We start from the raw sequence: 14,927 nt of genomic DNA on the forward strand, positions 1-14,927 counted from the left end.
TGAGGAAACTGCAATGACTGCAATTACAAGGATCCATTGTTAAGTACCATTCACTCAGTGCCATCCTAATCTTGAACAGTAATCAAATGAGTGGTTGTAAGCTGAGGACTTCCTGTACTTTACTGAGATACAGTAAATAATATAAAAATCTTGCATATGTGATTGTATTATCCCTCCTGTCCTTCTTTTACCTCAGTGAATTGGGGAGATGTTTCTACTTCCAAATATTACCTTGTTTCCCAGAACTTAGAATGTTTCAGCCCTCTTTGATTATAGGAAGACACAAGAGCAATTTTCCAATACTTAGTGCTGTCACAGGGAAAAGGATATGGATGTATTACCCATACCTCATAAGGTAAGAACAGAACAATCAGGTGAAAATTTTACAAAGAGAGAGCTAAACTTGAAATTAGAAGAAATTTCCTGAAATCAACATTAAACAATGGAACAGCCTGCCTTTTGGAGTCATGGATTTCACGTCATCATGGCAAGTTTTCAAGCAAAGTTTGCAAAGCCATTTTATTTGGGATAGTATGAGGATTTTTGTCTTGGGCAAGGCACTGGAATATACCTCCAAGGTCTTTCCAAATTCTGACTATTATGCATACATCTGAAGTAAATTGATCAATAAAAAACTTATGTAATTAGCAGTTTGTTATTCATTAAACAGACACATGACTGTTTTGCTTACAGAAAATAAGCATGGACTCCCCAGCTAGAAATTATACACAAATTTGGAAATTTCTGCCCATAAAGCACATATTCCACTAAGTACTTGAAGTTATATCATATCAGCATTGTGTACAGTGTTTAGAGCCCTACTACTGTGGTTTATTCAATCAAGGTTGATTAACAAGTCACTTAGTACAATGTGATAACTAGGTCCTTGGAAATGAAGCACTCATGAAATGCAAAAAAAAAAAAATGTTTATGGCCAACAGTAGGTATTTTAATTCCAGGCTATCAACAGTTCTGAATGATCTTAATAACAAATGTTGATGAAAGCCAGATAGTCTGCTTTACAAGCTGTTGTGAATGGAAATCAATACATTTACTAAAATAGATAGTCACACATTCGATAACTAGGTAACACCTCATTCCCGTGCCATCCCTGGTTCTTGTTTTATGCATAGTTTAAATTTTTAAATTCCTTTTCTATTTATGTTTTGATGATTTGTAAGCTGTCCAGGGTTGTCTAATCAGGGACATGGGCAGCATATAAATGTAATAAATAAAATAAATAAAACTTCAAAATAGGGCACTTTTGTGGAGCTCTATAACATGATCTCAGTGAACATCTACATTTTCTCATAGCAACTGGATAGAATATAAGGATTCCTCTGCCCATTTTGAATACACAACTGACCAAAGAAAAATGCTTAGAAATCATTAAAACATATGATTTAGATACGGTCAATAATTTGTGAACATAGTCATGCAATTAAAATCATTTATGTGCAGAAAAAAACAAAATAATATTGTTAGAGAATATTTTTGTCTCTGTTTTCCCTCCTGAAAAATTGAAATTGCTATTATTGTATATAATTGAATCAAAATTTTGATCTGGAATTAATATTTATCCAGCTTTTTATACACTATCAGAAAAGTTTATTTCTCTTATCTAATAGCTCTGACATTTTGAAATAAGAAAAGAAGTCTGCACCCTGAACTACAATAATCAATATAGGTCTTTTAGCTCTAGCAAATTAAGTTTTCAGTACCTGTTTTGGAGCCAATTAAACTAACACCAGACAGTAATTTTCCATGTTGGAAGTTTATTTAATTGCTAATTCAACAAAAAAAGAGTGTTCATTCTACTTTAAAATGTTATGCTACAAGCATCAATCATAACAATTTATCGATGTTTTGCTGCTCTTGGTATTGCTTCATTATTCCTGGCCTGGAGCAGTTTTTGGCAATCTACTCTGAATAATACCTCTCTGACAGATTTTGGGAGAAAAGAGGGAAGTGAGACTGCAGTGTTGCTATAATATTTCTCTTCGTGTATGCTTCCCTACCAACATAATGAAGCACCAGCTTATCATTCCCCATATAATTTCTGAAATAATGCACAGCATAAACGACAACTCAGGTGTGACACACAGTAAGTTTGTGCTTAACATTTTGTATATAATTACAGATGCTATTTTTCATGCAATACTGCAAACTGGATAAATGACATTAACAGTCGTTATGGCAGCAAAATCTTTTTCCAGAAACTTAAATGAATAATTGATTTTACAGGGGAAAAAAAATAAAGACATTTAACATCTACCTCCCTTCCTAATAAGAAGGTTAATTCTGTTTTCAAAATGAAGCTATATTTCCTTTCTGCATCGGAAAGAGAAAGCCAAAAGGATCTCAATGTCAACACATTTATTTATTTCTATTTGTTCTAAATGCAGGAAGGTATCAATTTACAGCTAAGTAACCTGACCAGCTTGCCAATTTCTATCTTCTTCACAATACAGTACAAGACTGTTTCCCATACAGAAAGATGAATCCTTTGCTTCAGACAAAAACAAAGTTAGCAACAATTCAGGAATATACATCAAAAGATTATGAAGAGGGAGTACTGAAAAGATTATGTAGCAAAGCAGGAAAAACACCTCCGCACAATCTTTCAATTTGGTCATTCCAGAGACAGCTCTGTATTTGTTACCCCCTCAGGATCCTCCTCAACACTGTTGCTTTCAGCTGTTACTATTTCAGGGGTGTTTTCCTTCCCTATCTCCACAAACTGCTGCTTTTCCACTTGGACTTCTTCGGCTTTCTCGTCAAGATTTTCTTGAGGAGGTACTTCTGCCGTTTCTGATATACCTGGTCTCTCCACAAACTGCTGCTTTTCCACTTGGACTTCTTCGGCTTTCTCGTCAAGATTTTCTTGAGGAGGTACTTCTGCCGTTTCTGATACACCTGGTCTCTCTTCTGCCTGTTCTTCCTTCACATCAGATTCGCCTTTTGAAAAACCTGTAGCAGAGCAAGGTGCTTCATCCTCTTCTGGTTTATTAGATTCACTGACTTCACTGGTTTCAATGACCTCCCCAGTATTCTCCCCTTTCTCTACAGTGGCACTTTCCTTTTCACCTTCAGCACCTTCTAAAACTTCAGATTCTTCAACATCTTGGTCAATACTTTCATCTGTAAATGGATCATCGCCCTGATGAAGGGAGGAAGTACAATGTTATCAGTGTTTAATCATCTGATCTTGGCTTAGAGACTCTCAGACCTAGAACACATACGTTTAAAATGGAATGTCTGAAAAGTGAGCATCTATTTCAGTGCAGAAGGGCTCCTTCTTCTGTCTCAAATTACCCAAGAAATTGTTTCTATATTTTATTCAAGTTTTTTTTTTACATATGATTTTTTGGCCACTAAACTTCCTGAGACTGGCTAAGTCTCTGACTTACAGTGGGGCAAAAAAGTATTTAGTCAGCCACCAATTGTGCAAGTTCTCCCACTTAAAAAGATGAGAGAGGCCTGTAATTGTCATCATAGGTAGACCTCAACTATGAGAGACAAAATGAGAAAACAAATCCAGAAAGTCACATTGTCTGATTTGGAAAGAATTTATTTGCAAATTATGGTGGAAAATAAGTATTTGGTCACCTACAAACAAGCAAGATTTCTGGCTCTCACAGACCTGTAACTTCTTCTTTAAGAGGCTCCTCTGTCCTCCTCATTACCTGTATTAATGGCACCTGTTTGAACTTGTTATCAGTATATAAAAGACACCTGTCCACAACCTCAAACAGTCACACTCCAAACTCCACTATGGTGAAGACCAAAGAGCTGTCGAAGGACACCAGAAACAAAATTGTAGACCTGCACCAGGCTGGGAAGATGAATCTGCAATAGGCAAGCAGCTTGGTGTGAAGAAATCAACTGTGGGAGCAATAATTAGAAAATGGAAGACATACAAGACCACTGATAATCTCCCTCAATCTGGGGCTCCACGCAAGATCTCACCCCGTGGGGTCAACATGATCACAAGAACGGTGAGCAAAAATCCCAGAACCACACGGGGGGACCTAGTGAATGACCTGCAGAGAGCTGGGAGCAACGTAACAAAGGCAACCATCAGTAACACACTACGCCGCCAGGGACTCAGATCCTGCAGTGCCAGATGTGTCCCCCTGCTTAAGCCAGTACATGTCCGGGGCCGTCTGAAGTTTGCTAGAGAGCATTTGGATGATCCAGAAGAGGATTGGGAGAATGTCATATGGTCAGATGAAACCAAAGTAGAACTGTTTGGTAGAAACACAACTCTTCGTGTTTGGAGGAGAGAGAATGCTGAGTTGCATCCAAAGAACACCATACCTACTGTGAGGCATGGGGGTGGCAACATCATGCTTTGGGGCTGTTTCTCTGCAAAGGGACCAGGACGACTGATCCGTGTACAAGAAAGAATGAATGGGGCCATGTATCGTGAGATTTTGAGTGCAAACCTCCTTCCATCAGCAAGGGCATTGAAGATGAAATGTGGCTGGGTCTTTGAGCACGACAATGATCCCAAACACACCGCCCGGGCAACGAAGGAGTGGCTTCATAAGAAGCATTTCAAGGTCCTGGAGTGGTCTAGCTAGCCAGTCTCCAGATCTCAATCCCATAGAAAACCTTTGGAGGGAGCTGAAAGTCCGTGTTGCCCAGCGACAGCCCCAAAACATCACTGTTCTAGAGGAGATCTGCATGGAGGAATGGGCCAACATACCAGCAACAGTGTGTGCCAACCTTGTGAAGACTTACAGAAAACGTTTGACCTCTGTCATTGCCAACAAAGGATATATAACAAAGTATTGAGATGAACTTTTGATATTGATCAAATACTTATTTTCCACCATAATTTGCAAATAAATTCTTTCCAAATCAGACAATGGTTTGATTGTCTGGATTTGTTTTCTCATTTTGTCTCTCATAGTTGAGGTCTACCTATGATGACAATTACAGGCCTCTCTCATCTTTTTAAGTGGGAGAACTTGCATAATTGGGGGCTGACTAAATACTTTTTTGCCCCACTCTACAGTAAGAAGAATGGACTCCAATAAGTTCACTATGGATTTATGAGAGCAATAGGTAAATGAAGTAAAAATTAGGTAAAATACAGTACTTGTGACTTCTGAAGATTATTCATTTCTCAAATTACTTTTAGAGCATACAATTTAGGGGCAGAAACTCCAAGCTTTAAGAAATGGCCAGTTTTATTCAACAGTCAACAAGTCAGCTCTTTCAGATCCTATTAGCAAAGTCCAACATTGACTCAGAGCTATAATTAATAATGGATACTTACAGATTTCAGTGGTATTATTAAGCAGATTACTTTCTGTATCCAAGAACACTATGTGACAAGTGTACTGGGAATTGTACACATAGAAGCCATGCTAATTTTATTCAGATTGAGGTCAGATTTTGGCACTGTCTACCACAGGAACAGAGCTTTGTTTAGCTCTAAAGAGGATTTTGGTTCTTTAATAAAGAAAATACCATATGAAAGCATCAGGCATACATTAATGATATGCCTATCCATACCATGATAGTATCCAAAATCACTATGTTCCCTACTCCCCATCTTTGTAACTCTTCTCTAATATGTGTACAACAAATAGCAGCAGCCTGTTAAGGGCAGAATCTAGCCAATTACCTGATCACATAGAAGCAACCATTTCTGAGCTCCTATATTCACGGGGGCAGTTAAGTGAAGAGTCCTGTGCCTCTCTGTATCCAATGAATCCCACCCACAAAACTGGGCTGAATAGTATAGTAATGATTTCTGCATCCAGAAATTAAGAATCTGTTCTATGATCCAGCAGGATCAAATTCAGACCTGACTGCTTCCATGAAAGAAGATTCATGCATATGTAACATAAGTAGCGCCATCTTCTTTGACTGAAAAAAATCAGTCAATCAGCCTTATTTATTGATGTTCTGGACTTTTTTTTTAAAAGAGCATTAGGCTCTACCCTGCAATTTGGATTTGTCCATTAATCGCTATTAAAGAAAATGGGTAGAGGGATTCAGAGTCCCAGACTGGGGGAGACTGTCACAGGCTTCCTCAGGAAGGGCAAGGTGCCATCATCCTTTAGGACAGGAAGCATTAGGTTAGTATTCAAGACTCATCTCTTGATGTCAACAATCTCACCCTGCCTCCAGCCTTCCTTTCTTGGGGAAGGTGATGAGAAGTGTTTTGACGGGGCATCTCTGGCATTACCTGGAATCCTCAGATTTCTTTCACCCCTTTCAGCTTGGTTTTGCACCTGGGTATGGTACGGAGACAGTGCTGGGTGGGTCGAAGATCTCCTCCTGCTGATGGACAAAGGTCAGGTGTCCATGCTGATTCTGTTAGACCTGTCGGCAGCCTTTGATACTGGTGATCATGAGGTGTTGCTGAGGCACCTGCGGACCCTAGCAGGGGTAGACGGAGTTGCGCTTGAGTGGTTCCATTTTTTTCCTCCGAGAGATCCCAGAGGGTGGCACTGGGCAACTACTCATCTGCCCCAGGGCTCTTTCATGTGAGCTACCGCAGGGTTTATTTTGTCACCCCTCTTGTTCAACGTGTATGAGAGGCCGCTAAGGGAAGACAGCCTCAATTTATGGGCCATCAGTACCAACAAGAGGCTGATGTTCTCAGCTCAAAGTCTCTTTCAATGGACCCAGAGAGCAATGTCTCGATTTTGCTAGTGCTTGCCTAGCAGGAACTAGTTAATTGGCAGGTGGGCAGTCTGAGTAAGACCAAAGTGTTGCCAGGGTGCAGACACACAAGACCCCATGATTCATGTTTCCCAAAAGAGGGTCCTGTTGAATCTTGGATTGCTCCTGGATTCCCAGGACATAGTAGCAGCCAAACTTGCTTTTCATCTTCACTTGGTCAGACGATTGCAATCTTTCCTCTCAGAAGTAGAAGTCATCAATTATCTATGTCTATGTATGCTACATAAAAAACCCTTGATGGTCACCAGAGGTTTTCGCATGACATGCAAGTGCCCATCTAGGCATGCACTTTTTCCATCATGGGTTTATCACACTCCTGTCTTTTCAATTCTTAGCAAGGCAAAATGCTAACCTGGCCTATAGAGCCATATGCAAGTATTTTTGTCACCTGATTTATCAGTGTCTAACAGTTGAGACTGGCTAAGCCGATGTCAATTATTTCCATACAGGATCTTTGGGAAGAATACAGGGAAATAAATGCTTTGATTTTGGAATGCTGGGAGATCAAAGCAGAGCTATTTTATTCAAGAAAGATCATTCCTTGCCATAAGCAAGAAACCCAATGCTTTATCCATAAACAAAAATATTTCAAGCAGCGTTGATTTTGGGCACTAAGTTTCCATTCAGTGGTTTTACTATACTGTTCTCATCAGATTTAATTTTAATTTCTTTCTCACCACTTATAAACAGCTAAAGACTTCTTATACACTTTCTGCTAATCAATAGAATAATATCCGACATATCCAACATATCTGAAAAAAGTGAATTCCTTTGAGATAAACACTCTTTCTAGGCTCATACTAGGCATAACTGGACAAATAGTACAGTTTCTTCATTTTATATAAAAGTTACATGCAGCATACTCAGTAACTAATGAAATGCTCAGTCAAGACCAAAGTGGAGTTTCTGCTCCACTGCTCTGACAGAAGCCGGACTGAGCAGCAAATATCCTGCTTTCTTACCTTAAGGTATTTTTCTAGCATTTTCACAATGTGTTTGCTATTTAGGACACTTTTAGCAATATGAAAACTAGCCTTCTTGAAATGTTCGGCTGCTGTCTGAAAAAAAAACCCACATAAAATGTATAAGTAATTCTAATGATTAAGTACAAAATATACATGAGATTGACATGGAAAATTACGAATATTTAACATTAAAAACAGTCAGCAAATTCTTTTTAGTAAACCTTGTGGGTTTTGGCCTATGCAGTTACATAGGATTAAATCTAGAGTTCCATTGTTTCCCTTACAGGACCTTTTTCTTAAGGTAGAGTGGATAAAACATTTTTTCTTCTGCAGTTTGTCTTGTCCTGTGACAAGACTAATCTGTTTCAGTTTGGAGAAAATTAATCCAATTCATTTTCCTCCAGCAGACCCTCAAGGTTTCATTTCCTTTCATGTCTAGAAGACATTTTCCACTCATGGAAGCCAACTGTATCCAATGTTAATCAAAATCTTTATAAAATTTGAATATACAACAGGAAATTAAAATATGGTTGTGTAAAGCAAAGGTTCTTTAAATGTCTTTGTTAAAGTCATCATACCACCTATTAGTGAAAAAAGTGATACGGTATTATTATTTTATTATTATTATTATTATTATTATTATTATTATTATATTAATTTATTTTCTATTATTTCAGTGATACTGTATTTCTACAATACTTTAAATCATTTATATTTCAAAAACTTTCTTAAGTATATAAGTCATAAAACTTCTTTTTCCTTCCTGCAGTAAGAATGATTTATTTCATGTCCATTAACAGCATTCCTTTTCTTTTTTAATCAGTCTGGTTTAAAACCACTAATGATCACAATTTAGTTTAATGGCAGAAAAAGTCAAACTTAATGCTTCTGAAAAAACAAAAGCAGCCTTTATGCTATGGAAATATATCTATAATATTCATCATTTCTATTTAAATTGAAAAGTGTTTCTTACTCTATAAAGGGGATTGACAGTACTGAGAACACAAGCATAAGTATCTGATTCTGAACCTTATATTAACCTCTTATTTTTATACAGCAGGTTTGTTAGTATCAAACTGGAACTATCACACAAACAATGGTGAAAAAGTAAGTACACTTTTTTGACATTTTTAACACTTTTTTTTTCACATACTTTAACATATAAGTATTTGATGTTAATTTTGACATTATTTTTTTTAAAAAAACATAAATGTAAATTTTGCATGTGGAAAAAGTACATACGCCCCTATGTTATCACCCTGCTCAAATATGAATCAGATGCTTCAAATTAGGTGCAAATGATTAGAACATCATTAGAGATGATTTCGAAGGACAACTAGATCTAGATCAGAAGAGCTCTCTAAGACCTTTAGAAAGAAGTTTAGAGATGTCTGTGAGTCTGGGAAGGGATTTTAAAAGGTCACCAAACAATTGGATATCAATTACTCCACTATTTGGAAGATCATCTACAAGAGGACAGGATTTCAAACAACTGCCAACTTGCCCGGGTAGTTCCAGCAGGTTCATCCCAAGAGCAGAAAGTCAGATGCTGAAGGAAGTTGCTAAGAACTTCAGAATTTTGCCTTGTGACCCAAAGTGCAAAGGTCTAACATAAGAATTAGATCTCTGTACAGGCGAACCAGGAGAAAACCTTTATTGTCTAAAAAGAACATCAGGGCAAAACTAAAGTTTACTTATGAACATTTGAACGAAGACAAGGACTTTTGGGACAATGTATTCTGGATAGACAAGGCAAAGATAGGGTTATTTGGTCACAGTTCCAAAAGACATGCTTGGTGAAAACCAAAAACAGCATTTTGGCAGAAGAACCTGATACCACCTCTAAAACATGATGGTGAAAATGTTATGGTTTGGTGCTACTTTGCTGCATCAGAGTCTGAGCAGCTTACCATCACTGAATCCACTATGAATTCTTCATTGTACAAGAGGGTAGTTGAGGATAATGTGATAACATCTCTCAGAAGATTGGAGCTCAAGCAAAAGTGGACCTTCAATAATAATAACTGTAAATGCCAGTATATCCATTGAGGAATGGCTAAAAAAAAACAAAGAGACCTGGAATGTCAAATCAAAGCCCAGATCTAAATCCCATGAAAAAGTTGTGATTTGAACCAGGTTGTGCATGCAAGAACCCCTCCAATACTGTACAACTGAAAACATTCTGAATGGAGGAATGGAAAAAAATCATCCTAAACAATATCAGAGACTGTGAGAAAATTATAACAAAACCCTCACTTTGAAGTTATTTCTGCCATGGAGGGTGATATAAGTATTACAGCCAAGAGTGTACTTACTTTTTCCACAGAAAGATATGGCATGTCTGCCAATTTTTGGTTGAACAAATGATTGTTAAGTCAATTTTTCATAGGGTTTTTTTTGTTTAATTACATCACCTTTTTCTTTATATATTGTTATAATGAAGATAAATATTGAGATGTCCATATACGTTAAAAAAGAAAAACTTTACACAGGATGTACTTACTTTTTCACATGTCATTATTAATAGTTTGATCATTATAAAAGAATTATGTATACCACCTTGAAATGATTTGACTGAGGAGACATGAAAATTCTTCCTACTTTAACTAATCCCTGGATGAATAAAATAAATGTATTTGTTCTTTCTACATGTCCACTTGCTGCAAGGCTGTTATCTTCCAGAGTTAATAGGCTTGTCCAAAAGTAAATGAATTAATTTTGCTTACTCTGCGATTCCTGTTGTGATCAACAGATCTCAGATGTCTCTGAAGAAGATGTTGTTGTGCAGGAATTAGCATGTCACAAGCCATACAATGAGCTGCTTCTATCTTCTTAAAAAAGTGCTCTTGGCCAATTCCTGAAAAGGTATAAATTAGATGTTTCCCATAAATTTGGAGCATAAGTTATCGACAAAGTCTCAGATATGCTGTTAAAAAAATACCAAAGTTGTTCCCATTCAATGCTGGGGTAACAGAAATGAAACTTATTTTATTTACTAGAACAATAGCTATAGTCTGAATATGTAAACCAGACTTCCTTGTTTAAAAATGTGCATATGGTCATGATCACTAAAACGTCTATCAACCCATACAGGTTTAAAAAGTAACATCACTGAGAGCCAGTTTCATGTAGTGGTTAAAGTGCTGATCTAAAAACCAGGAGACTGTAAGATCTAGCCTTGCCTTAGGCATGAAAACCAGCTGGGTGACCTTGGTTGACCAATAGGAGGAGGAAAGAGTATTATGTATGTTTGCTATCATGTGTTATTTATTAAAAAGCAAAGACAAAATAAAAATAAATAAATAATCATGAAGAAAATTGTCATTTTAAGATTATCGTGTAATGTCTAATAGCAATATCAAGGGATGCAAACATAAAATAAAGTAACATTAAAAAAAGACATTTTAGGTGCAAGGGAAAAATGAATTTAGGGTATGGTGTTATTACATTTTTGGTAATGAAGTTACCAAAAGACTTCTGATAAAGTTCTTGCGAGATTCTAAGGTACTGGTAATATAAACTTAAAAATAACTTCCTTCACTGATCTCTGTCTGTTTTTAGTTCACTCCATCTTAGATAGGATTGCACAAAATTTGACAAATCAGGAGCACACCTCCATCCCCTAAACTTCCAAATGCAGCAGGAGGCCTATGTGCCATCACCAGAAAAGGTGTGACTGAAATCAAAAGTCCCACCTAAGCAAGTTTTATTCAGTAAAGGTATTTCAGAGTTGTCAAAGAAAGGATTTGTCCCAATATTAATTTTAGAATAGCAAATAGCACGTAGACTTGCATACCGCTTCATAGTGCTTTACAGCACTCTCTGGGAGATTTTCAATGTCAGCATATTGCCCCCAACAATCCAAATCTTTACCGACCTTGGAACGATGGAAGGCTGAGTCAACCTTGAGTCTCGTCAGGATTGAACTCTAAGCTGTGGGCACAGTTCACCTGCAATACTGCATTCTAACCATTGCGCCCCCAGGGCTCAGGTCTATGACAATTCATTACGGCCAACTCACCACAACAAACTCACACGGCCAACTCGCCACAGCTAACTTGCTGTGGCAAATTTGCTGCCGGCCAACTCGCCACAGCCAACTTGCCATGGGACAACTTGTTGCAGGACAAGAGTTACACTAATACCAAAGAAAAGGTGAATAGAATCATTAAAGGATGCCAAAGGAGGGACAGAATGAAAAGTGAATGACAAAAATGAAAATATTTTTATTTATTTATTTTAAATAATTAAATTGAATTGTTAAATTGTCTTGCAACAAGTTGTCCCATGGTGAGATGGCTATGGCAAGATATCCCATTGCGCATGGCTCATGTCTATTTATTCCTGTATTCTACTCTATATATTAGTCTATTCCACTAACTCCCTAAAACGGGACAAATTGATAGTTTCACATGCTCTGGCTTTCTGATGCATAAGGCCACCTTCCTAACTGGCTGCCTCTAGACATGTTGGGTTACAGTAAAGACTGAGCTTAAAAGCAGATGCTGGATCAGTCTCCCGCAATTCGGTGTTCTAAGTGTTCTTTTTCAATCTCTTCATTATCCTTGGAACTGCTGTAAATGACCAATTAAACCCAGACTCAAGGCACTCTCAGCAATTGAACTATATTGAGTGATATATATTGCAAGGACATGACTGTCCAGTCCAACCAAGGAAAGCTTTGCTCTAGCGGGAAAATTTTGGACAAGGGATATTGTGAATTTTTGAATTCCTGAAGAAAGAATAAAAAGAAATTTCTTAGCCTGAATGTTTCACAAGGTTAAGATAAAAATAGAATAATCTCATGTTTAAAGCCCTGATTAAAGAAGGATGAAAATAAAAAAGTAATCTGACAAGAGATAAATATTTTGTCTCCTTCTGTTGTTTTTTTGTTCCTTCTGCACTGCATTTTTCTACTATATTCATGCTGTCTCAGGTTAGTAGTTATATTTTTCTTCTAAATATGGACTTTCTTTTCAAGTTGCCCTTGTTTAATAACCCTGACTGGACCAGAATTTTTGTCACTAAGTGATGTAGTCCTTAAGTGAAACATCAAGTGATCATGCTGCTTAAATTTCCCTCTATGTCATCTTTAGGCCAGGACCCTGCCCTGCTGTGCTTGCTTCTGCTTCTGCTTTCCCAATCCTTGTTCTTTCTGGCCATTCTGCTATCCACTGCCTCTAGTGCTCATACTGTCTCCAGCTGACCTTCGCCTTTTTCCTCCCACTGCTGACAAGGCACACCTAGTCTGATTCTTAGTGAATCAGCTGGCTGTACAAGGCCTTGGAAAGCTTCACAAAGGCTGTGCACAATGAGCTACTGGCTCGTCAGCAGTGAGAGGAAGATGATGAAAGTCAGCTGGGGTTGGTAGGTTGGGACAGTGAGTGCAGGGCATCCAAAAGGGCAGACGTGGGGTACAGGCAGGTGGAGGGTCCCATGCAGGTGTGCTGTTGAGTGCCCAAATTTAGATCACATGACTGTAGGGGCACTGCGTCGGATCCACCATCACCAGCTTGCACCTTGCTGGGACCCCGTCATTAGGGCAGGAGGCAGGAGGGAGGACAAGGGTTTATTGGGTGCTATTGCTGTAACTTCAAGCCTGGGAAACAGGGAGAGGGGGAGTGACAACAGAAGGATGACCAGATCACCACTAAACTGGCTTGTACCAAGATCTTCAAGGCCATTTGCCCTAAGAATGGTATGTTACCTGTTTGACACTTCAGGGTTTCTCAAAACATCTTACTGGCATTGCATTGGTTGGCCGGCAGACTGGTCATGGGGGGAGGGAGTGGGAAATGAAAAGAATAGCTTTGTATTTTGCATGGGAACACCAGATTCCACTTGCCTTTACCGCAACCAATTTCTTTCAGTAAAAGTTCTTCTGCTTCAACCAAATGGATACACGAGTCTTACTTTCCTGAGAGACTAGATTGGGGCAGGTCTGACACACTGTAACGTCTGTTATTTCAAGGAGCGGTTCAAAATATCATTTGTTCAGCAATAAGTGAGGACTCCCTATATAGATTACTTAAACATTATTTCTCAATGGATTAAGACCACTGCAGCACTGTGTTCAGTTTTTGGATGATAGTTAATGCATATCAAATGGTCTTCTACTCTTGTTCTTACCCTTAAATGGGTCAAGTTTTGGTTTTGTACCCTCTTTCTCAGTCAGTTCCTGTCGGCGCTTCCCAATTTTCTTGTTTCTGTTCACAATGTATTTCTAGGGAGTAAGAGTAGACAATATTAAATATACAAGTTACTGGCCTTAAGTTATAAATAAAAGCAGCCCAATAAGATACGTTATTGCAACTCCACCTCCAACTTTATGGCAATGCAATCTCTCCAGAAAGATCTGATCAGAATAGTTAAGCAGCAATGTACCATTTCAATTACATTTTTCCAGTGAAAGCCTTAGTTACCACTTAAGAAAAGGTACAGCAGAAGCCTTTATGGTGGCTTGAACAAATTATTTTTAGCAACAAGAAATTTAGTTTTACAAAAACCCATGAACTAAAATGTGTAACTCTTGAAGCAACCTTAACATCTTGTCTAATTTGGAAATTTAACTATTTAAATAAGTACTGAAATATTCAGTCTAGGTTTTATGTTACTTACTGCATATTCCGCCGTATAAGGCAACAAGGCGTATAAGACGACCCCCGTCTTCGGCGCCGAGTCACATTCCTAGAAAGTCGTCTTATATGCCAGAAACTACCGTAATTTCCGGCGTATAAGACGACTCGGCGTATAAGACGACCCCCGACTTCGGTGCTGATTTCCGCGCTTTCAAAAGTCGTCTTATACCCCGGAAAGTACGGTAGGTATTTTTAACTGCTTGACATCTTTTGGCATGAGTGGTTACAATAAATCTAACTAACAATAATAAGAATAACAAATGTTTTAATAGTTTTACACTTTTTTTGAATGATTAAATTAATTAAACTCTTCAACAGTGCAGACAGGTAATTGTTTGTAATTATTTATATGCATTTAGGTTTTTTCTGAAGATATACCTGAAGGAATTCTACCGTCTTATCAGGTAGTTTGGTCCCAATGTATCGCAAGACTTCTTTATGAAATTTGTTTTGTAAATGTTTCTCCATTTCTTCATTCTCAAAAGTTCGGAACTTACAGATAGAGCAGGCAAACTGTATTCTATAAGAAACCATTTTGTTACAAAATGCAGTTTCAAAAATATGAAGCATTAAAGTTGTAAAAAAAACTAAGCACAATTCATTCCATATATTTGAGAAA

At 37.8% G+C, this 14,927-nt stretch overlaps 1 protein-coding gene across 4 annotated transcripts in view; it reads right to left on the minus strand.

Moving 5' to 3' along the window:
• Window positions 1-909: 909 nt before the first annotated feature.
• The window catches only part of AKAP8 (A-kinase anchoring protein 8), a 32,446-nt gene continuing 18,428 nt past the window's right edge, over window positions 910-14,927 (minus strand). For 3 of the 4 annotated variants that reach the window (XM_039359496.1, XM_039359495.1, XM_039359497.1), the window contains 5 exons: window positions 14,687-14,828; window positions 13,800-13,893; window positions 10,397-10,527; window positions 7,668-7,763; window positions 910-3,160 (listed from right to left, as the gene is read on the minus strand). In XM_039359496.1, coding sequence (XP_039215430.1) covers window positions 2,633-3,160; window positions 7,668-7,763; window positions 10,397-10,527; window positions 13,800-13,893; window positions 14,687-14,828 — 991 coding nt within the window. In that variant the 3' untranslated portion in view covers window positions 910-2,632. Of the gene's footprint in view, window positions 3,161-6,205; window positions 6,400-7,667; window positions 7,764-10,396; window positions 10,528-13,799; window positions 13,894-14,686; window positions 14,829-14,927 lie in introns of all 4 variants that reach the window. The other variant, XR_005558657.1, reaches the window with a different exon arrangement.

The sequence above is a fragment of the Crotalus tigris genome, unplaced genomic scaffold, assembly GCF_016545835.1.
Source record: "Crotalus tigris isolate CLP2741 ecotype Arizona unplaced genomic scaffold, ASM1654583v1 scf7180000019078.1875890, whole genome shotgun sequence".
Classification (NCBI taxonomy): domain Eukaryota; kingdom Metazoa; phylum Chordata; class Lepidosauria; order Squamata; family Viperidae; genus Crotalus; species Crotalus tigris.